We start from the raw sequence: 22,045 nt of genomic DNA, 5'->3' as shown, positions 1-22,045 counted from the left end.
TGCAGGGTGTGCCTGATGTGCTGGGGATTTTGTGGCTGTGTCTGGGCACTCAGGCTGCCACAGGTCACCAAGAGAAGGACACGTGGCAGGAGAATGGGGTCCCTTCCTCCTTGCTGGTTTCTCATGTCCTGGCAGGATTCTCCCTGGAGGTGCTGCTGGCGCTGTGGGAACTGTGCTCCTCCATCCTTCCCAAGTCCTCAGATGTCACAGGGACTTCTGTGGTGAGAGGATGGGATCTTGGTGTTGCCAGGTCTTGCCGGGAGGTGGCCCTGGCAGGAGCAGGGACAGTGCCCTGGGCCGGGCTGTGTCCTGCAGTGTCTGGTCAGCTCCAGGACTCCCTGAGGGTGCTTGGCGTGGTCCCCTCATGGCAGAGCCCCTCTGAGGTGGGGGCTGGGATGGAATGTGCCTTCTGCCCTCTTGCCTCCAAAGAGGCCTGGTTAAAGAACTTTATTCTCAGGGTTGCCCTCACAATTCCTGTTTGCAGGAATCCGGGGTTCAGATTCAGCAGATGCCAGGGCAGATTGCAGGGAGCCATCAGTGTGGGGGGCCTCAGTTCTTGGGCTTCATTTTAAGGGTGTTTCTGTACCAAGAAAAGGTCAGGGAGCCCCTGGCCATGGTCACCCTTTGGCGATGCTCCTGAGGAGGAGGAGGAGGAGCAGTGACCCAGCCCTGGTCCTGCAGGGCGCAGGAGGGACAGCAGCTGTGCTGTGGGTGACTTCCTGAGCTTCAGCTCTGCTGCAGATCCCGAGTGCATGGTCCCACCTTTCCTGTGCCCTGAGCACTGCAGAGGGCAGGAGAGGGCAGCCAGCAGCTCCATGGCCCAGGACCTTTGCTGGGGTGCTGGTGGCATTGCTGCTCTCCATCATCCCCTTGAACACGGGGCTGCAGGCCCAGGCTCCAGCATGAACTCCCGGGGAGGCTCTGGAGCCCCTGCCCAGGGACATCTCCCATCCCAGTGCTGGCTGGGCACACTGTGAGCTCCAGCCCCCCAGGAGCCAGGAAATATCCAGAAAAAGCCCTCGGCCACTGCTGCTGTGGGCAGGGAGCCTGGCAGAGGCTCTGCCCATCAGTTATCCCATACCACTACTGCTAATGAGGAATTAACCATGAGACCACACTGGAGAGATAACATCTCCCCAGTCCTGAAATGAGGCACCTTGAGGTGACCTTCACCTTCCTGCATGTCAGGCCCAGGCTCTTCTGCTTCCTGAACATCAGCCAGATGTTCTGGGATAATTTCTGCCATCCCTTACACCAGTCTGTTCTGGTTTCTCTGGTTACCTTACAGAGCTGTGCTGTACAAGCAGTGAGGTGTGCCCTGGCTGCAGAGCCTGAGCTCTCAGTGCCCAGTGTCACTGTGAGCACCAGCACCTGAGCATCACTCAGTGTTTCAGAGAAACCCAGCACTGCAACTCTGACAGAGGAAGAGCATGCAGAGGGCCCTAGTGACCCACCAAGGGTTCTACACCCTCAGGGTGTCCCTTTACAGACCAACAAGGCCCAGACTGCTGGAGGTGCCATTTGCCCAGGCAGTTCAATCCCTGGCTCCTGGAGTTGCTCTGTGGGGTGACTGAGGGTGATGGACTGGCAGGGGTAACTGAGAGGTGATGGAATGCCCAGGGTGACTGAGGGTGATGTTCTGGCAGGGGTGACTGAGAGGTGATGGAATGCCCAGGGTGACTGAGGGTGATGGACTGGCAGGGGTAACTGAGAGGTGATGGAATGCCCAGGGTGACTGAGGGGTGATGGAATGCCCAGGGTGACTGAGGGGTGATGGAATGCCCAGGGTGACTGAGGGGAGGTGGGCTGCCCAGGGGTTCTCCTGCAGCAGGCCCAGGCTCACATGGTGCCCATGGGGAGTTGCTGTTCTGTGTAATGCCCAAGAAGGCAGGTGGCCCTGGGGACTCAGCCTGAGCAGTGCAGGCAGCACACCAGTCAGGGCAAGGGCCTGGCTCTCCCTGAAGCCCTCCAGAAATCTGTGGTGGGAGGAAAATGCTTTCTGAAGGCTGACGCTGTGCCTTTGTCCCTTTTGCAGTGGCTCAGAAGGTGGTGGCTCTCCGGAAGAAGCACCAGCTCTCCATCGGCCCCTGCAAGTCCCTGCCCAACTCACCCAGCCACTCATCTGTGTCTGCAGCCTCCATTCCTTCTGTCCACATCAACCAGGTGGGGAATGGCCACGGGGGAAGCCAAGCACCTCTTGTGCTCTCCACAGCCTGAGCTCAGTAGCCGGCAGTTCAGTTCAGCCTCAGAGTGGTGCCACTGCTCTGGGCTGGCTCTTGGAAGGGCAGTGGTGTCACCCTGGTGCTTTCTCCATAGCCCCGAGCAGCCGTGGCTGCCCGGTGCCTGGGAGTGTCCCAGGCCAGGTGGCAGTGTCCCAGGGGCTTGCAGCAGCCAGGTCTGTGCAGGGTGTCCTGCCCAAGGCAGGGGGTGCAATGAGATGTACCTGGAGGTCCCTTCCAACCCAGAGCGCTCCATGATTTTGTGATTGTGTGACAGTTTGGTGCTCGCCCTGAGGTCAGGTTCCATGTCTCACCCTTTGGGTGTGGCTCATGTCCCCAGGCCGTGTCGTGCTTTGGCAGGCACAGAGCAGGGCTGTGAGCAGTGTGTGGGGGGCCCTGGGCAGCACAGGGCTGTGTGAGAGGGGCTGCCCTGCCTGCCCAGGTCCTGCTTCCCCCGGGCTCAGGAAGCTGATGGTCCACGTGCCCCTGCATCTGAGGGGCTCTGAGGGCATGTACCTGTGGAGAGGTGAGCTCAGTGGTGAGCTGAGGAGCAGAACAGGGAAGGAGCTTCCCTCCCCTCTGCCACAGGAAGGGCTCTGTGCTGTTGGTGAGGTTTACCAAGGTCTTGCTGTGGGAGGATGGTGAAGTTCTGTGATCCTGGAGCAGAGCTGAGGAGGACAGGCTCCATGGTGAGGGGCTGGGGGAGGAGATCCTTCAAGCAGCCACCTCACTGCATTGAAGCTTTGCTACATTCCAGTGCCCACAGAAATGCTGGCTGGGAGACTGGTGAGGAGGAAAGGAGAGGTCCTGGGCTCCATTGCTCCCCAGGGCACTCAAGACAACAGATTCCATCTCTGCAGCAACTGGAATATGGATTCACAGGATCTGTGACTGGACTGCAGGAAACCTGCCTGTCTCTGAGGGCAGCACGTGTAGCTGATGGGTTTGCCATGAGGGATTGCCTCTGAAGCTCTGGGTGTGTCAGAGCCTCCTGGCCCTGGCCACAGCAGCCTGTCCTGCACAGACCCGAGCCCTATCTGCAGCCTACCTGATTGCAGAGGCTTCTAAAGCTGGGTTGAAGTAGGTGAGTGCAGGTGTTTGCAGAGACCTGTGCCAGCTTCCTGGTGCTGCAGGTCACCTGGACACCAGCAAGTTCAGGTAAAGTCTGTGTGCAGGTGGATGGGCTGCTGGGCAAGGCTGCAAAGCCAGGTTCTGTCACAGTGTGTCTGTGTCCAGAAAGCTGGGGACAAGTTCAGTGGGAGACATCCAAGGTGGAGAGCAAAGTCCCAAGGAAATCTAGATTTGGGTGTCTGGTAGTTTGAGGGTTTTATTAGCAAATTGTGTACAGTTTGAGCCTGGTTGGGAAGAGGCCACCTGTGCTGGAAGGGAAGCAAGAGGCTGATGGCCAAGGTCAGCATTTCTCAGGGGAGCTGGACACTTGTTTAGTGTTTTCTTCCATGTCGAAAGTATGAGGAGTCCCCATAAATGTGTGTCATGGGCACTGGCTGTGCCAGGCAGGCAGGGTGTTTGCTGTGAAGCTGAAAAGCGTTCCCTGTGTGAGGGATGGGGCTGCCAGACCCCCAGGTTCCCCAGCTGGAATCCAGTCACTCCAGTGACTGTGCATGGAACCTGAAGGAGTAGCAAAAACAACTGGGAGGGAAGAGACCCCGACACAGGAGGAAAGCGAGCACTTGGCTGATTTAGCTGAGGAGTGAGTGCAGAGATTGGCCAAACCTGACCTGAAACACACAGGAGAGCTCCTTCAGGAAAGGCAGCTCTGAACTAAAGGGGTGGATTTAGGACTGGCTGTGGGAAGCAAATTTTGGAAGAATTTTCTAAGTGCATGTCATGAGCTTTGTGAGGAGCTTGCTCAGAGGCGTCCCTGCTTTCCTGTGCTTTCCTTCCCACAGAGCCCCTCTCAGCACGGCTTGCAGACAACGTCTGTGTAGAGGTGAATTCTGGCTGCCTGCTCGGGGACAGACCTTTGCTCTCTGTACCTTGCTGTGCTCCTGCTTGGCTGGAGGGACGTGGGGGCTGTGGTGGGAAGCAGAACTGTGAAGGGAAGTGAGCAGCGTGCAGCTGGCAGGGGTTGTGCCCTGGTGGCTGTGCCCCCTCCCCAGACCTGCTCTGTGCCCCTGCCCCCCTGCCCTCGGCCTCCTGGGCCCCACAAGGGTCACCAAAGTCAGTTTGTGTTCCTGGGTCTTGTGAGGTCCCCCACAAACCCTCCCTGTGCCAGCGACGCGTGCAGCAATCTTTGCCCCTGGTGTTTGCTCATCTCTCCCCCTTACTAAGGACACCTCTAAAATAGTGGAGCAATGGTGAGTGATCCTGAAATGCCATGAAGCATTTGCCTGTTCTTGCATGGGCTCAGAACTGAGGTTCTGGAGCTGCTCCTCGCTGTCCTCAGGGAAATCCAAGTGCCTTTGGGAATCAAATTCACCCATAACTGGTGGTTCTGGCAGGAACGGGGCAGAGCAGCCCACACGCTCAGGTGTGAGCTCAGGCTGCCCTTGTGGGAGGGCACCATGGCCAGGGTGTGCTGGTGTCCCCTGCTCCTGGCCCAGCAGTGCATGTGGGGCAGCTCTGGGAAGGGGGACAGGCTCGCCCTGCCTGGAAGGACAGTGGGAGGGTGACGAGGTGTTTGTGGAGCTGAGCTGAACTCTGTCATGCCTGAGGGCCTGGGGCTCTCACCAGGGTTTCTCATTTGCTTTTGCAAGTCAAGGAGGAGTAACTGGCACAGGGAAAACAGGAAGAAGGCTCTCAAGGAAGAGTTTAGGAGCACAGGACTTAACATGGAGATGAGGTGGAGAGAAGCCAGACAAAAAACACAATTAGGAGCTTTGCCTTGTGCCTCAGGTATCAGTGTGTACAGGTGAGACTTGGGCCAGAAGGATCCACTTCCCTTCCAGGACTGCCTGGGGGGGCAGGAGGAGTCCCTGGAGCAGTGGGACTGGCATTTGGGGGCAGGAGGAGCCCCTGGAACAGCAGGATTGGCATCTGGGGGCAGGAGGAGCCCCTGGAACAGGGATTGGCAGTACTGCTCTGTGCCTGGTCTGGCCCACACTGCAGGGACAGTGCTGTCCTCTGGAGCTGCCAGCTGAGGAGGCACTTTTCTTGGAATGGGAACAAGGAGTCCCCCACAGAGGGCTTCTTATGGTAGGTCGGAGCTGGGACCAGCCCTGCCCCTTCTCTTGTGCTGGGCACAACTCTTCTGGGAGCAGCTTGAGACTTCTGGCTGAGCCAAAGTAACTTTTGTGGACATGGCCACTGCTTGTTTGGTCTGTCAGTTGGACCAGTCCAGCGTGTCCAAGGGACTCCTTGTTAGCCATGTATCTGGAGGATTCCCTTCTCCTGGGACTCTGGTGCTGTGGATGTGTCCCAGTCTCCTTGCACAGTGCTGATGCTCTTGGGAACCAGCCAAAGGCCCTGGCTCCATTTCTGCCTTTGGCAGTTTGGGTTTTTCTCTTATTCTGCAGCGGTGCCTGGAGGATGTTGCTCCATCCGTGGGGAGGGAAAGGGAGCTGTAGGAGCAGGTCAGCCCTGGTCAGGGTTTTCCAGAGCTCTCACGAGTCACTAGGTGTGCTCAGCAGGTCCCTGACCCTGGCTACTGTGCTCAGCTCAGTCTGGAACAGCAGGAGCCAGGGCCAGCCCTCCCTGGAGTCCTGCACTCCCTTGGGGACACTGATGTGCCCCTTTGGCCTTCCCAGCAGCTTGAGGGGTGTGGGTCTGCACCTGCTGGAGCAGGCACCTGCTATTCCCCAGGGCCAGCAGCCCCAGGGAGAGCTTTGCCTGCTGCCTTGGGCTGTCCTCTCTCTCTCTATCTTGCCCACACCTATTGCTGAGTGAGCAGGCTGGATGGGTTTGGGAATCCCACTCCTCACTGGCCCCGAGTCCCACCTCGCTCCCTCCTGGCAGCTCCTGCCCTTGCCTGCAGGATGGGATGGGAGTTGCTGGGGCCAGTGGGTGCTTGCAGCACCTGCAGAGTTGTTCTACCTGATTTCCTTACTTCTGCTGCCCCGTTCTCAGTCTTTCTTCAGGGCCTCTGGGGTGCCTTTGGGAGTTCCCCAGGCTGTGGGTGAGTCAGTGTTGTGTTTGCTGTGGGATGGCAGTTTGTCTTTCTGCCAGGAAGCTGGTTCCCAGCAGCTGGCAGAGGTAACACAGGTACCCCATGCAGGTACCCAGCAGGCTGCTGGAGGGAATTGGGTGCCCCCCTGGGCCTTGGAAGCTGCTGCCATCCCTGCCATGCTCTGGGCTGCCCAGTATGGTGGCTCTTCCCCCATGGCCTCGGTCTGCCTTCCTGCACTGGGAGGGCCCTCATCCACACTGCAGGGAGAGATCAGAGCAAAGAGGTGGAAAGTCAAAGTTTGCAAGTGAAATGAAGCCCCGAGGGCAGCTCACCTGAGCTGTAACAGTGCTCACTGGCCTGCTGTGGCACGTTGTTCTGCCAGAGCTCAGGAGCTGCGTTAGCATTTCCTTGTGGAAGCCGTGTCCATTGTGTGCTCAGCTCATGGTGCCCTTTCCATTGTCCTTGTGCTCCTCTGGCTTCTCCTTTCTTCCCACAGACACCAGGCTGGTGTTTGTTGTTTGTCTGTTGCACTCAGAGCCCTTCCCAAGCTCCTTGCTCTGCCTCAGGCCCTGTTACACCAGGAACTCCTGCCCTGAACTCCAGCTGAGTTCTGCCCTTCCCAGGCACCCGTGGCGCTGCTGATGCTCTTACACACTAATGGGAAGGATTTGTCCCACAGGTGCTTACCAAGTTCCCAGTTCCCACTGTGTTCTCAGATTCCAGTGGTGACCACAGGTGGTTGTTCAGGCCCACCAGCAAAGCACCTGACAATAGCAGACACATGGGACCAGCCCAGACCTGCCATCTTGTTCTCCCACATCCCTGGGATTTGTGTCCCTAGATCCCATGGAAGTTCGGGAGCTCCTTGCTCCAGCAGAGCTCAGGATTGGCTCAGGACTGCCTGAGCCACTCTCTATCTTTGGAGGCCTTTCTCTTCTGCCCCCAAACTCGTAGCAGCTTGCCTTCATAGCCTGGTGTGAGCCATCCTCCAGCCCCAGAACCCTTCCTGAGGTTTGGTCTGTGGGACATGGGAGGCCCAAAGGCCAGTGTCCTCCATCACTCAAGGAAAGTAACCTTGGCTCCAACACCAGGCAGACTTACAGGCTAAGGAAAGTTATTCTGGCCAGACAGAAATGACACACAGGATTGTAGGGAGTAAGTAAAATATAAACCAAGGTGTAGCAAAATTTCTTCCTTGATGCTGCAGTGCCCATCACCTGCAGCCACAGGGTTTGTTGCAGCTGCTCTGGCAGGAGCTCAGACTCTGCAGCCTCCTTGGAACTGTCTCCTCCCCACAGTCACAGCATCATGAACATGCAGCCACTGAGACATGCCAAGCATGGCCAGGAGCTGTCTTGGAGGGACAGCCATGCCCAGCTCACTGTTCCACGTGACAAGTTGTCTGTGCTGCTGCCTCCTCCTACTCTTCCTAGCCCTTGGAATGTTTCACTTTCTTTGCCCTAGTTCACACGTGGTGAATCAGTTAAACAGTTAATCAGTTAATCAGTTAATCAGTTGAACACAGACTGTGCCTGTGTGCACTCGGTGGCTCTGGCTCTCTGCAGCTCTTCCTTCACCACAGCACTGCTGTGTGGGTGCTGGAGCCAGCATTGACAGCAGCTCTCTCTGTTGAGGGTTCAGGAGTCACTGGCAGGTGACGTGGTGCTTTGCCCCTCTGTGTCCCTGGTGGTCCCCCCTTCCCTGGACTCGGCAGCAGAACCTTCTTGTCCAGCACAGCGTTCCTCACCCTGCACAGGAGCTCTCAGAGCAAGTTCCCAGCCTCTTGTACTTGTGGAAAAGCACGAGCAGGCCAGATTCCCTCTTGTTCTGTGGTTCAGGGCTCCAGAAATGTTCCTGTTTCCAGACAGGCTGGGATGGTCTGAGCCACCCACCTGCTCACAGCATGGAATTATTTTCCTTGCTCTGCCTTCGTGAGGGGGAAACTGAAATGCTGCTTGGGTGGCTTTTCCCTCTCCTAAGTTCTCATTGTGTGTCTTCTCCCATATCTCCTGTTAAAGATGAGGGTTTGGTGAAGGTTGCACCTCTCCCTGAGGCTGGGCTGTGAGTCATGGTCACTGCTGTGCCTGTGCAGCCCCTTTCACCCTTCTCTGAAGTGCTCATCTCACAATAAGGCTCGGATCCCACTGGGGATCAGTCTCTCACAGAGCCCCTTCAGCAGATCACCCCCTGCAGGGGCTGCACTCGTGCTCAGAGTGTGGGCAGGAGGGAGAAGTCGCTGGGCCAGTGGTGCCACCACTCTGTGGCTGTGGAGCTGGGAGGGAGGGGGCAGGCTGCCCCTTCTGGGCTGCTGGAGCTCACCTGCCCTTCCAGGGCCAGCTCCCCCACGTGTTTCTGAAATGCAGCTCAGAGCTGCCAGGGAGCTGGGGCTGCCCTGTGCTTGTCATGGTGAGATGTCCTGGGCTGCAGACCTGAAATGCTTCCATGCCACTGCTGCTCCTGGGATGTCCCTAAGCCCCTGTCCAGTGGCTGCCCACACTGGGCAGAGTGGGAGTGAGCAGCCTTGTCTGGAAGAGATGTGTTGGTGACGTGGATGCGTGGCTGGATCTTCCTCTTGCCCTGGAGTCCAGTGAGGGGATGGTGAAGCCCCTTGTGTTCCCAGCACAGGCCACTGCAGCCATGGCTGTGGTGGTGTGCAGGCATGGGAGGGGTGTGCCAGCCTCGGGGTCTGCTCAGAGAGACCTCCAGACCAGCAGCAGAGATGGGTTTCACACAGAGGTTGAGCTTGGGGTGTGGCACTCTGTGCCAGGTGAAGGCTGGAGTCCTGGGGGGACACATCCCCACTGGCATCACGGCCTTACAAGGCAGGGAATGGATGAGTGGGACTTGGAGCTTGGCAGCCTCACAGCCTCATATCTGAGGGGCTCAGTGGAGAGGAAGGGAATGACTGCCCCAGGAGAGTGACCCTGATCCTGTGTTCTGGGAGCAGGTGGAGGTGCCCTAGCTGTGCCCCTCTGCTGGGCACAGCTACATGGAACCGTGCTGCCTCAGGCCTTGTTCCACAGCTATGTTTGGAAGGGCTTCAGCTGGGCTTCTCTGGCCATTTGCTGCCCTTCTCTTTGCTTTCAGAACTTGAACATTTTACTGGTGAAAAAACAAGAGCAGAAAGAGATGAAATGCTTCCCAAGCCCCTCTGTTGAGCAGGAGCAGTGCCTGGCATTGGATGTCCCTCTGGGTTGTCCAGAGATGTTGTGAGCTCCCCATCCCTGGCAGTGTTCAAGGCCAGGTTGAGTGGGCTTGGAGCAATCTGGTCTAGTGGGAGTTGTCCCTGCCCATGGCAGGGGGTTGGAACTAAATGGTTTTTAAGGTCCCTTCCAACTGAAACGATTCCATGATTGTTTGGATGTCCCCCAGTCCCAGTCCTGCATGGCACGCCCTGCCCTGGCATGAGGCCACGTGGGGCAGGTGGTGTTCCTGCAGTCGTGCCTCCAGGTGGCCTGTCTGTCCTCTCTGACCACCCATCTCCTCCTCAGGCCACCAACGGTGGAGGAGCCTTCAGTGACTACTCCTCGTCCGTGCCCTCCACCCCAAGCATCAGCCAGCGGGAGCTGCGCATCGAGACCATCGCTGCCTCCAACACGCCCACCCCCATCCGCAAGCAGTCCAAGCGGCGCTCCAACATCTTCACGGTAAGCAGCACAGGGAGCCCAGGAGCTCTGGGGGGTTTCAGCACAGGAGAGGGCAGGCACTGGGCCAGGGCAGCCTGAGCCCTTGGGCTCTCCTGCACGGTCACCCGTGCTGTGCTGGCAGCGTGTGCGCGAGGGAGGGACCCGCGGGACCGTGGTGCTGCAGGCTGCTTCAGGCAGGGTGTGCGTGCATGGGGAGCATCTGGGAGCAGGACAGTGCTCACACACGTGGGAGTGTGCAGGGGTGCACTCGTCTGGGTCTGTAGTGTGTGTGAGCTCCTGCTCGCTGCAGGGAGCGCAGCTGTGCGTGCACAGCACCAGTGACTCTGCTCATCTTCTCCTTGGGGCTGCATTCCCCGAGCGTGGCACAGAGCCCCTGGTCCGTGGGCCTCCTGTTTGGTGCCAGTGTTGCTGTGCCAGTGGTGCTGTGCAGAGCTCAGCACCTGGCATGGGGCCCCACTCCCTCCTGTTCCTGAATCCTGCGTGACTTGAGCAGCGCACGTGGGAGCTGCTGTGGGTGTGGAGGGAGGGAGGACAGAGGGGAGGCAGTGAAGCTCTGGGCCCCAGGTGGAGCAGGGTACATTTGCAGCCCTCAGCTGTGCTGGTTGCCTCGCAGCCTGCCTCTCTGCACGCTCTCACACCATGCACACGCCGTCCACGCAGTGTGCCCAGTCCTGCCCTCACACTCACCTTGCTCTGAGCACAGCCATGAGTGTCCCCTCACTGTGAGCACACACGTGTCCCTGTCCCGTGTCTAGTGCAGGTGTAGCCTCTGTTCCCTGTGTACATGTGCAGGCTCCGGCCTCGATCCTCTCCCCATCTCAATGTGCTTTCCAGCCACCATTGCTCAGCACACTGTGTCTGCTGTTTGTGAAACCAGCCACAACAAAGCCCTTGTACCTGTTGCACTGTGTCACCCTTGTGACCAGCCGCAATTGCTCTGAGCCCAGACCACACAAATTCAGTGTCCTGTGCCCCATTCCTGTCACTGCACCATTGGCATCCCAGATTCCCCACTCCTGGTGCTGGGAATGTGCCCATCTCCCTTGGCTTCTGACATCCTGGCAGCTTCTGCACTGACCTCTCCAATACTCTGTGCATTCCCCCAGCTGCATCTCACGCACCCCCAGCTCTCTGTGCCCCCCCAGGGCCATGCTCACCTGCCCGTGTGCTGTTGGTGGGTGGGCTGTGCTCCCCAGCCCCTCCTGCCAGCACACACGGCCCCTCGCAGCAGGTCCCCGCTCCCACGCATGGTTGTTCCCTCCCTGTGCCCTCTGGAGTGCCCGGTAGCTGTGCCGTGCCCAGGCCGTGCTCCCCTGCACGCAGCGCTGGCGGGTGCCTGCCCGGCCCCGCTGCCCTCTCTCTCTGTGTGCTTGCTGCCGTGCCGCGGGCGCTCGCGCTGTGCCACCGCCCAGCCCCGCTGCCCGACGCCTCTGGACTCACCGCCGGCTCGCCTTCACGCTCTCAGAGCGCCATGCTTGCTCCCGGGTGGGCCCGCTGCGGGAGGAGGAGGAGGAGGAGGGTGGCTTGGTGCTTACGCTTGTTCGCTGTGGAGTCATCCCGCGCGGCTGCGGGGCTCTCCCGCTCGCTCATCCCGGCTCACGCTTGCTCTGCGCCGCGCGCTCACCTCTGCTCGGCGCCGCGCTCACCTCACTGCTGGGCTCACCTCACCTGCTTGCTCGTGTGCTGCTGCACATCCATGGCTCACGTTGACGTCTTCACCCATCTGGTCGTGGCAGCAGCAGCAGCTCCCGACACCTCCCGCAGTGGGGCAGGACCAGGAGGGGCGGGAAGGGAAGGAGAGGGCAGGCTGTTTTCTGCCACTAGCTTTTCCCAGGCAGGCAGCGCAGGTGTAGCCAGCAGCCTTTGCCCTTACAGGGTCCCCAGGTGGGCACAGGCCTTTCTGAGGTGCAGTGCTCAGCCCAGCTCTGGGAGCTGCTGCAGCCCCAGTCCTGAGCTCCGCCTGACTCCTTTGCTCCTCTTCTCCTGTCCTCCTTCTCCTTTCCTCCCCCTCCTCCCCGTTCTCCTCCTCCTCTTCCTCCTCCTCCTCCTCTTCTCTTCTACTCTTCTCCTCCTCCTCCTCCTCCTCCTCTCTTCTTCTACTTTCCTTCTCCTCTCTCCTGCTCCCCTCCCGCTCCCCAGTGGATCGCACTCCCCCCAGGGGGTCTGCGTGCCCCAGAGCTCCAGGTGGAGACAGACTCTGCGCCCACCCGCGCCTCGAGGCGCCCACCCACTCCTGCCCCCGTCCCAGCCCCGACTGCTGCTGCCGCCGGCGCCCACTCCGTGGCCTGTCCGTGCTGTCTGCTGGCACCCATCACTGACAGACTCGTGTCCGTGTTCTGAGTATAACTTGCCAAACTCTTTATTCTTTCGATATTTGCAGATATGTGCCACTGTTTCCAACTTTTCATCAACAAAAAGGCCTTTCCAACTCCTTCCAAATTAGAAGATCCAGGTGGTTACACACGGCACCTCTGTACAAATTCTCTCACTTTTCATTGCCTCTCCAGGGCCGGATAAGGGATGGGCACTGGGATTGATCTAAGATTAGAGGCTCGCCCGCCCTCCAGCCAGCATGGGTCCCCCCCTCGGAGACACGCAGGAGCCTTTTAAATCCCCCCAATGTAAAGTCTAGGAAGCGCTGAGACGGCCTGCGCCTGCACTTTAAGCTGGGACATTTCTGGGCCTGCTGGATGCTGTCTAGGCACTGCCCTTTCTCGGGGATGCCGGGCGGACGACCCTCCTGGGATGGGAAGACCTGCAGACACACCGGGACCGGGCGACAGCCGCGCATGGAGCTGGATGGGCCAAAAGACGCTTTGCTGCTGCCTGCGGGAGCCGCTGCAGCGCCTGCCGCTAGCGCTCCGCTCCTTCTTCCCTCCTGCACCTCTGCAGCCTGCATGGACTCCTGCTCCTTCTCCTCTTCTCCTCGCAGCCGAGCAGCCATCTGTGTCTCTTTAGTTTTCTTCTCTTTCGATCTCTTTGTTTGGTTCTGGGCCCAAAATCTGGTGAATCGGTGTACCAGGCGCGCGGGGCTCGTATCCCTTTCTGATCCAAAGCACACGGGGCCCTCCTGGACTGAGGGGGTGTGTAGGACGCTCCAGAGAGACGCTGCCGCTGCCTCCTGCCATTGTTGTGATTCTGAATGTATTGGTTGTGCTCCATGCCATGTATGACTTGGTATTTCCCTCTGTCCTAAGCACTTTGAATGAGTTCTGCTCAACAGACTGTAAATTTCATATTGTATTTATCAGAGTTTGCTCTCCCCGCGGCCCTCGGGCGCTGGTGGGTCCCGCTCTCGCCGCTCTAGACGTGTGGTAGATATTTATTGTCCATGCTCTTTTGTAAGGGGCTGGTATCTGCCCGGTGACCTGTGCTACTTTGTATGGTGCAAGTGTGTTACCAGAATAAATCTGTTGGATTAGTAGAGGTGTGAGTTCCTTCACTGCCTGACCCTCTCCTGCTTCCATCCATGCTCCACCTGCATCCCATGCCATTTCTGTCTGTCGCCATGTCCTGTGTGCCCCACGGGAGGGGGGGCCCACATAGCCCCGCTCTGCCAGGAGGAGGACAGCTCTGCTTGCACCGGGGGGAGAGGACAGCTTGCCGGGGGGCTGGGCTGGAGCGTCCCCAGTGTCCCTAGAGGGGCCGGGTGCTGGGAGAGCTGGCCTGGGGGAGAGCAGAGTGCTCTGGCCTGGAGCTGTGGGACAGGGGGCCGTGGCGTGCTCTCCGTGCCCGGCTCTAACGCGCCTGTGTCTCTTCTCTTCCAGTCCCGCAAGGGCGCGGACCCGGAGCGCGACAAGAAGGTGCCGGAGTGCAAAGCGGACAGCATCGGCAGCGGGCGGGCCATCCCCATGAAGCAGGTTCGGTGTTCTCCTTCACCCTGCTGCCAGAGCAGGCTCCAGGGAGTTTGGGGGGGTGGCTGGTGCTCCTGCCCCAGGGGCTGCCCGCCCCAGTGGTGCTGGGGGGCTCTGGGGGCTGTGCCGTGGGTGGGTGGGTGTGCAGTGGGGGCTGTGCCGTGGGTGGGTGTGCAGTGGGGGCTGTGCTGTGGGTGGGTGGGTGTGCAGTGGGGGCTCTGGGGGCTGTGGCAGGGTGATGCTGGGGCTGTGTCAGGGCACTCCCGGGGCTGTGCTGTGGATGGGTGGGTGGGTGTGCAGTGGGGCTGTGCCGTGGGTGGGTGTGCAGTGGGCTCTGGGTCTGTGTCAGGGCTCTCCCAGGGCTGTGTCAGGGCACTCCCGGGGCTGTGGCAGGGCGCTCCCAGGGCTGTGGTGGCGGCTGCAGAGCGGTTCCAGCAGATGGCATCCATGCCCCACGCCCGCTGCAGCCTCTGCCGCAGCCTCTCTCTGCTCCTCTCTGCTGCTTTTCTCTCCTGTTCCTTTCCACTCGTGCTCCTGGCAGGACAGGGAGGGGATTCCCCTCTTCACTGGCTACTGCAAAGAGCTGTGAGCACAGTGCCCACACCGTGAGCTGCTGGGAGTCTAAGGGAGGCACTGCTTCCTCCAGCAGCAGTGCATTCTGCTGCTGCCTCTTGGCTTCCAGGGAAGCTTGAACTGCTGGGATCCAACCCAGAGTGTTGCCTGCCCCTCACTGTGTCCATCACTGGCAAGCAGTGATGGGTGATGTCCAATCGAGCCAAGTGGTGTGGATTGCCTGGATGGTGTTTCCATCAGGATTCCCTTGCATTACAGGAAAGACTGATCTGGCAGTGCCTGGTTGTGCTCCTGCCTTGCATGTTGTGGCGTCGTTGTGGATTCATTTACCCCTTGCTGGCCCCTCTGTGCCCCATGGGCCCCCCAGCACTGAGTTGCACAGGGCCAGTTGTGTCCCTACATTGCAGGAGTGCTGGGACATGAGGCAGCAGAACTGAGTCTACATCCCCACCAGGTTCTGACTGCCTGGTATGATTCCAGGCTGGCATTCCATGGGGAAGGACTCAGTGAAGCCAGGCTAGGTGGGGAGGGGAGTAGCGGGTCAGAAGAGAGAGACCCTGCTCAGTGCTGGAGCTGCCAAAGCTCCTGCCCTTCCCTGCCCGTGGAGTAATCCTGGGGCAGGTTTGTGCAGGGCTGTTGGTGCGCCAGGCAAGGGGCTGTGCTGAAAGGAGGCTAGTGTTGGCAAGGCAGCCTTGGGAGGCTTGACTCTGGAGCCAGGGGGGCAGTGACAGCAGAAGCAATGCCAGGCTGGAGGCTGTGGGACCTCACACATGGGGGCTCTGCTCCTGACGTGCCCACGTTTGGCACTGAGGTGCCCATGTTGCCCCAGCAGGAAGAGGCAGCCCAGCTGCATGCTGGGCCTTGCCCTGCTCTCTGCAGCACAGGGCCTCTGGGTGTGCAGTGGGTCTCTGTTTGTGGTGGGTCATTGTTGGTGTGGGGGTCCTTGCCATGAGGTGGTTGCTGATTGCAGTGGGTTGTTGGTTGGCAGTGGGTCACTGTTTGTGGTGGCTCATTGTTGGGTTGTTGTTTGTGGTGGCTCATTGTTGGGTTGTTGTTTGTGGTGGCTCATTGCTGGGTTGTTGTTTGTGGTGGCTCATTGCTGGGTTGTTGTTTGTGGTGGCTCATTGCTGGGTTGTTGTTTGTGGTGGCTCATTGTTGGGTTGTTGTTTGTGGTGGCTCATTGCTGGGTTGTTGTTTGTGGTGGCTCATTGCTGGGTTGTTGTTTGTGGTGGCTCATTGCTGGGTTGTTGTTTGTGGTGGCTCATTGCTGGTGTGGGGGGGTCCCTGCCATGAGGTGGGTTGTTGATTGCGGTGGGTTGTTGGTTTGCAGTGGCAGTGCCCATAGGCTCTGGTTTGGGGTCAGCCCATCCTGGGCAGCAGGGGAGGTGGTGGTGGCTGTTCTGTGGTGAGCTAGAGCAGCTGGAGCCCTCAGTGAGACCTGGCTTGGTTCCCCAGATCCTGCTGCTGCCTGCCCAGGGCTGGTCCCGAGAGGGGCCTGACAGCCTCTCGTGCCTGGAGCCCTGGGTTCCTTTTTCCAGGATCCACTCGGCAGGGCACAGGATGATTCTTTACCTGCTCCTGTGTCTCTGTGCTGCTGACGGGGCCTGGCCTTGCCTGGTCTACCGGAGGCTGTGTTGTCTTAGTGGGATTAAGGCATTCTATGGTGTTCCTGTGTGAAATGGGGAGAATTGGGACCAACAGAGGCCCAGCTCTGCAAACACAACCTGTGTACATCCTTTCTGGGTTTTGCAAGGAAGAGGAGATGCCAAACCTCTGCCTGGTTCAGGGCTAATCACAGGAACCAGTTCACAGCAGCAGCAGCTCACAAGGAGAGCCTGGAGCAAAGAGTTCCCACGGGAGATGCAGGTCCATGCTGGGCTCAGGACTGGCACCTTTTCTAGCCAGAGTTGCTAGAGGTGGTTTCACAGAGATCCTGGCAGTGTTTTTACAGGAACATACGTGAGGGAGGTGGTGTTTGCCAGGTGGACACTAGCTTGTTCCAGCAGATATCAACATGTGGCTTGTGGGGAAGGGCTTGCTGGGGATCCATAGTGAGGTTAGCACTGCAGCTTGGCACATTCCTGCCATGGCCCTACACCACAGGGAGTGGTGGCTTGGTACCACCAACAGGGAGAGGAGCAAAGACTCTCAGGAGGTGTAGCTCTGGATCAGAGATTCAGGACAGGGCATGGTTGCTCTGGTCTCTGGTATGGAGCTGCCCCTTCTGGAAGATGGTGGAGGTCTCAATGCTTGCTGTCTGTGAGAGGCAGTGGGACAGTGGGGCCTTCAGCTGGTTTTCTTGTTAGACTGCTCGTTGGTCCTGCCCAGCCCTAAGAGCAGAGAAGCTGTCGGGTTTGGGGCTGTGAGTGGCACATGGGCAGGATCTGCTGCCTGGCTTGGTGGCTAGCATTGGCTTCCCTGGGCATGGGCACCGCTGGGCTGGCACGTTTGGTGCTGGGGCTGCTGGCAGGTCACTCAGGAGCAGTGGGGAGAGGAGGCTGGGCTGTGCTCACAGTGCCAGCCCAGGGCTGAGGGCAGCTGGTGCTGGGGGCAGCAGGCTCACCCGTGGCACCCATGGCTGCAATCACTGTGATCCACGATCCTTCCTGCTCTCTGTGAGCACAGAACAAGCACTGGGAGGCACTGACAGCACACAGTGGAGTCTGGGGTTTGCATGGAGCCAGGGAGCAGGAGGCACGGCTGGGTGCTGCAGAAAGAGAAGCACTGGGGAGCCTTGGCTGAGGAGGGATGTGTGTTGCTACCACAGGGTGCTTGGTTGTCACTTGCCCCTGCCTTCTGCAGCACAGCACCTCTAGGTGACCTGATCTGTCTCCCTTGTGCACGTCTGGAAAAGATGGAGCTCCCCAAGGGGACAGGTGAGGCGGTGGGTGTTGGGGCCCCCCCACACCTGGAACAGCACCTATGCACCCTCCAGGCAGCTGGTGCCTCTGCCAGGGCTGCTGTGTGCCAGGGACTCAGCTCTGTGTGCTGCAGTGTCCTTTTGGTGATGGTCCTGCAGGGCTGGAAGAGTTGCCTCGTAGCTGGACACTTGTCTCTGAGAAGTGGGTTAATGAGGCCGGGAGAGGAAGCTTCCTCAGCTGTTTGTTACCGGGAATGAGCTCCTAATTGCACATCTCCCAGATCTTTCTGGGAAGGCTGTGTGGGGCGTGCTGGCAGCCCCAGGCTCCCCTGGCCCCTGGCCTGGCTCTGCTCGGGCCGTGCACTCCAGCAGGGCCCAGGGCGGGTGACTCCTCCTCCTTGGGAGCTGGGATCATGCTGGGAGCTTAGATTACATTTAAATTGCCATTTGCATTTTCCAATCAATACGCGACTTCACAATTAAGTTTGGTGTTAAAATTCTTAGCAAAAAGTGAGTGGAAGGGAGATTTGTGGAGTAAACGAGTCCTCTGGGGGCCATCACCACTCCCTGCTTCATTACGCTGCATATTGCTGCTGCTGCTTTTAGTGAGCACCAGCCCAGCCCAGCTCAGCCCAGCCCGGCACAGCCTGAGCAGCGCTGGGGGGAGCAGCACCAGGCTCCCCTCCCTGTGTGTGACAGGGGAAGGGCCCTGGGAGAGTTGCTGCCTGTGAGGTGCACAGGGAGGCTGGGGAGCACCTGTGTCTGGCACAGGGCCCTGGGAGGCTCAGGGGCAGCAGCACGGGCACTCAGCCTGGGCTGTTCCCCCTTCTGGAGCTCTGTTCCTTCTGCTTGCACAAAGGGGCTGTAGTGCCGGGCCCTCCTTTCCTGCTCTCACTTTGGTTGTGCTTCACTTGGCCAAGCTGCAGGTGTGAGGCTGACCCAAGGGCAGCCGAGCTGTTCTCTGCTGGCAGCCTGTGTTTGGGGCGGGCTGGCAGTGCTGGAGTGGGTGTTTTGTAGCATCAGGTGCATCGGGTTGGAGTCACATCGAGGGGAGGAGAGGAGCTGCACTGCAGGATGCTATAGGGTCAGGGTCAGACTGTGGAACTGAGCTGGGTTTAGGGCAAGAAGGGAGATCATCATGCCCAGGAGGGATCTTCATGCCCAGGAGGGATCTTCATGTCCAGAAGAGATCACTGTGTCCAGAAGGAACTGTCACACTCAGAAGCCAGAGAATTCCACACAGTGACTTTGGGTTAGATCTGTAACTTCAGCCCAGTCTGGAGCAGATTTGTTTGAAAGATACCAAACAAATGTTCTGAATTACAGAGAATTCACCATTTACCTGGGTGAGCTGGTGGATGTTAAACTGGCTTTGTGTGGCAGGAGGAACAATCATTTTCATACACTGTGTGGGAAATGTGTGGCCCAGCTGTGGTGTTAAGAGTGGACGATTTTGGGTGGGCCCAGAACCAGAGGGAGCACAGGTACTGCTGGGTGTGTGTGGGAGAATGGCACACAGGACCCAGACAGCTGTCCTGCCTCTGGCATGGCATGGCATGGCATGGCATGGCATGGCATGGCATGGCATGGCATGGCATGGCATGGCACGGCTGCTATCTCATCTGGGAGGTGCAGACACATCGGGATCCCATCTCAGCTGGGAGGAGCAGTGTCCATCAGGGCAGGTATTGTGAAGAGGCTGGGGTGCTGTGGTGCAGCTGAGCCTGTCCAGGGAGGGAGGGAGGTGAGGTGACCTCCCAGCACTGTGGGCAGCCCATGGCAGGCTCCTGCCACCTGCCCCTGAGCAGGACTGTGCCTGCTGTCCCCAGCAGCTCAGTTTTCCCAGTGATAGGAGGCAGCTGGGGTTGAGGACCAGTCACTGCACTGATTTACACCATGCAGTTCCAACATTACCTTTACGTTTTCTGGTTTTATGTTTTCTTGGAGTTCATTTGAGCAAGACATTGAGGAACGAGTCTGGATCAGATGCAGATTAGCTGAGCCTCTGTAAGTCCTTTTGGACACAGGTTTGCCATTTATAACCACGCTGGCTCTCAGACATGGATATGTTTTGAGAGCTTGCACTTGACTAGTTCTCATTGCATTCATGGCTGCCTCTATGGGTTTTGTACAACCGGTGTTGAGGAGGGTTGTTGCTCAGTTAAAGTCCTGACAGAAAGCTAAAAACACTTGTCAGCACAGTCACTCCTGCCATCAGATAGTGTGTTTTACCCAAGGGAGAACCAGGCTCTTCTAATGTCCTGTTTGCACCAGCTGGCATTGGCTCCTCTCCTCTCCTCTCCTCTCCTCTCCTCTCCTCTCCTCTCCTCTCCTCTCCTCTCCTCTCCTCTCCTCTCCTCTCCTCTCCTCTCCTCTCCTCTCCTCTCCTCTCCTCTCCTCTCCTCTCCTCTCCTCTCCTCTCCGGCTGTGATTCCAGGGTTGTTGCTTGCCCCTGGCAGCCCTTGGCAGAGCAGGAGGTGTCAGCCAGCTGCCACATTCCATGCCCTGTTCTCATCAGCCCCTTCTGGCTCTACTGAGTCCTTCAGCTCATGTCCTCTGAGCGCCTGAGGGCCAGGGCTCTGATCCTGACAAGGGCTCTGATCCTGCCCCCACACAGCTTTGCCCAGCCACTCTGCTTTGCTGTTCCATCCCTGCATGTGTGGAGGGCAGTTCCTTCTCCCAGTGTTTGCTGGGAGCACCGAGCTGCAGTGGTCACGGGGGCTCTGCCTCTTGTGCACCATTTATTGCTGATTTCACGCTCCTGTCTGGCAGTGCTGTCCCCCCACCACTTTGTGCTGGGCCTTTGCACCCTGCAGGAGCAGCAGCTCAGTCTCCAGGCACTGGGACAGGGCTCCCAAATATGCCAGGGCTGGCAGGGCTGAGACTTTCTGCCCAGGTTTTTGAGGAGAGGCTGGCCTGGAGCCCACATTTTTGCCAAGTTAGGAGCAGGCAGTCTGGGTGTCTGTCCAGACAGCACTTCCAGAGGGGCCAGGCCTGACAGTTGGTAGAGCCAGCTTTTTCCCAGACTTTGTTACTCATTCCTACTTTTGTCCCCCATGCTGTGCTTCCCTCCCTGCCGACAGAGTGCTTGATGTGCTCTCCTTGCTCCAGAGCCCTTGCACCTGCTGTCTTCCCCAGCTTCCTTCTCCCTCTCCTCCTCTGTCCTTACCTGGTACATGATAAATTGCTGCTGGAGGTGGATTTCTCGGGGATGCAAAAATGAGTGGGGAGAGGATGATGAGGGTTGTGCTGTGAGCTTTGGTTCAGATCAATGGAGTTAGGTCTGGGTTGTTTGAGTGCAATCATTTCCTGGCCCTGGGAGTGTTGTGCCAGCAACAGCAGGGAAGGTCCCAGGTAAAATCCTGATGGGAAAAGGGGATGACCCTGACTCTCAGCTGCCCAGGACCTGTGCTCCCTCCTGGGATGTGTCCATCCCTACTCTGTTTGACAGCTCTCAGAATCACAAGCAGGCAAGAAAATGTGCATCCCTTGGGAGACCTGTATTTGGAGTGTTGTTTCTCAGTCTGGGACTGCCTGTCCCCAGTTTTCCCTGCCTTGACCACCCCTCTGCACTTTGGGTGGTGGAGAAGGTCTGGGAGCAGTCTGTGTCTATGGTGGTGAGGCTGGCTTGTGCCCTGTGTGGGCACTGCCCTTCAGCAAGGGAAGAGTGGCTGGTTTGGGACTCCAGAGGATGTGATGGTCCCTCCGAGGACCTGAAGATTGGCACTGACATGTGGAGACCCTTATTCCTGAAAGGGAGGGGCTGTCTGTGGGGACTGGGGGCTGGTCAGGAAAGAGTGCAGCCCAGGGAGTGTGGGAAAGCCAGCCTGGAGGATGTCTCCTTGAGTCTGCTCGTTGTTTCTTCTCAAAGACCAGTCTGCAAGGGGCAGTGCTGGAGTGGAGCATGAGGTGCCTGGATAAACACCATCTGAGACTCGTGACTCTTCTCTTTTAGGGCATTCTCCTCAAGCGCAGTGGCAAGTCCCTCAATAAGGAGTGGAAGAAGAAGTACGTGACGCTGTGTGACAATGGGGTCCTCACCTACCACCCCAGCCTGCACGTGAGTAGTGGGCTGAGTAGAGGAGCAGGGTGGGACAGAGCAGAGTCCTCCATGCAGAGAGGGGCTGGGGAAGAGTTGGGTAGCAGATGGAAGTTCTGGGCTCTGCCCTGTGCAGGAGCTCAGTGTTGGCCACCTCCCAGGCAGCATTTTCAGCAGACCTGGTTTTCACCAGGGTCTGGAGGAGCCTGTCCCCTGCAGGCTGTTCAGTGCCAGGCTGGTGGAAGGAGGCTCTGAGAGGGTTACACTGGGAGCTGCAGTTCTCTCCTGTTTGCCTGCTCAGTCCTTTAAAGCAGGGCCTGCCCTGCAGCCGGGTGAGGAGCAGGCAGAGAGCTCCTTGCAGCTGTATCTGCTGGTGCCATTTGGGTGTGCAGTGATTTTCCTGGCTGCTGGGTGTTGGGTAATGGAGAGGGGGTGTCTGTGCAGAGCCGCGCTGCCCTCGGAGCCGGCTGATCCTGCTCGGCTCAGGCGCGCAGCTGCCGCCCCATCCATCTCTGTCGCCTCCCCACTGTGGGGCTAATGGCTTCTTCCCCTTCCCTCTTGAGCACAGTTTGCTGCTGCAGCAGCAGCCACGGACAGACACACCTGTGACACAGGCCCAGCACCTCTGCCAAGGACGTGCTGCCACAGGACGGACAGACGGACAGTGGCTGGGGGGCACACGGTGCTTTAGGGGGCTGCAAGGAGAAGAACAAGGTGCTGCAGCTCTTGTGAATGTTTCCAGGCCCTCAGTGTGTCCCTGATCTCCTCAGATGTGGGGTGTTGGAGT

The 22,045-nt window shown here is 58.6% G+C and overlaps 1 protein-coding gene across 2 annotated transcripts in view; it reads left to right on the top strand.

Moving 5' to 3' along the window:
* Window positions 1–22,045, top strand: part of AGAP3 (ArfGAP with GTPase domain, ankyrin repeat and PH domain 3) — a 114,297-nt gene that overhangs the window by 46,730 nt on the left and 45,522 nt on the right. Inside the window, exons 7-10 of one of the 2 annotated variants that reach the window (XM_036398430.2) lie at window positions 2,036–2,163; window positions 9,777–9,932; window positions 13,700–13,792; window positions 21,175–21,279. In XM_036398430.2, the coding sequence (XP_036254323.1) occupies window positions 2,036–2,163; window positions 9,777–9,932; window positions 13,700–13,792; window positions 21,175–21,279 (482 nt within the window). Of the gene's footprint in view, window positions 1–2,035; window positions 2,164–9,776; window positions 9,933–12,312; window positions 12,434–13,699; window positions 13,793–21,174; window positions 21,280–22,045 lie in introns of those variants that run through there. The other variant, XM_036398437.2, reaches the window with a different exon arrangement.

Source organism: Molothrus ater, chromosome 1, assembly GCF_012460135.2.
Source record: "Molothrus ater isolate BHLD 08-10-18 breed brown headed cowbird chromosome 1, BPBGC_Mater_1.1, whole genome shotgun sequence".
In the NCBI taxonomy this organism is placed as follows: Eukaryota; Metazoa; Chordata; class Aves; order Passeriformes; family Icteridae; genus Molothrus; species Molothrus ater.
Note: the sequence above shows the minus strand (reverse complement) of the source record. Positions and strands in the feature narration are given on the sequence as shown.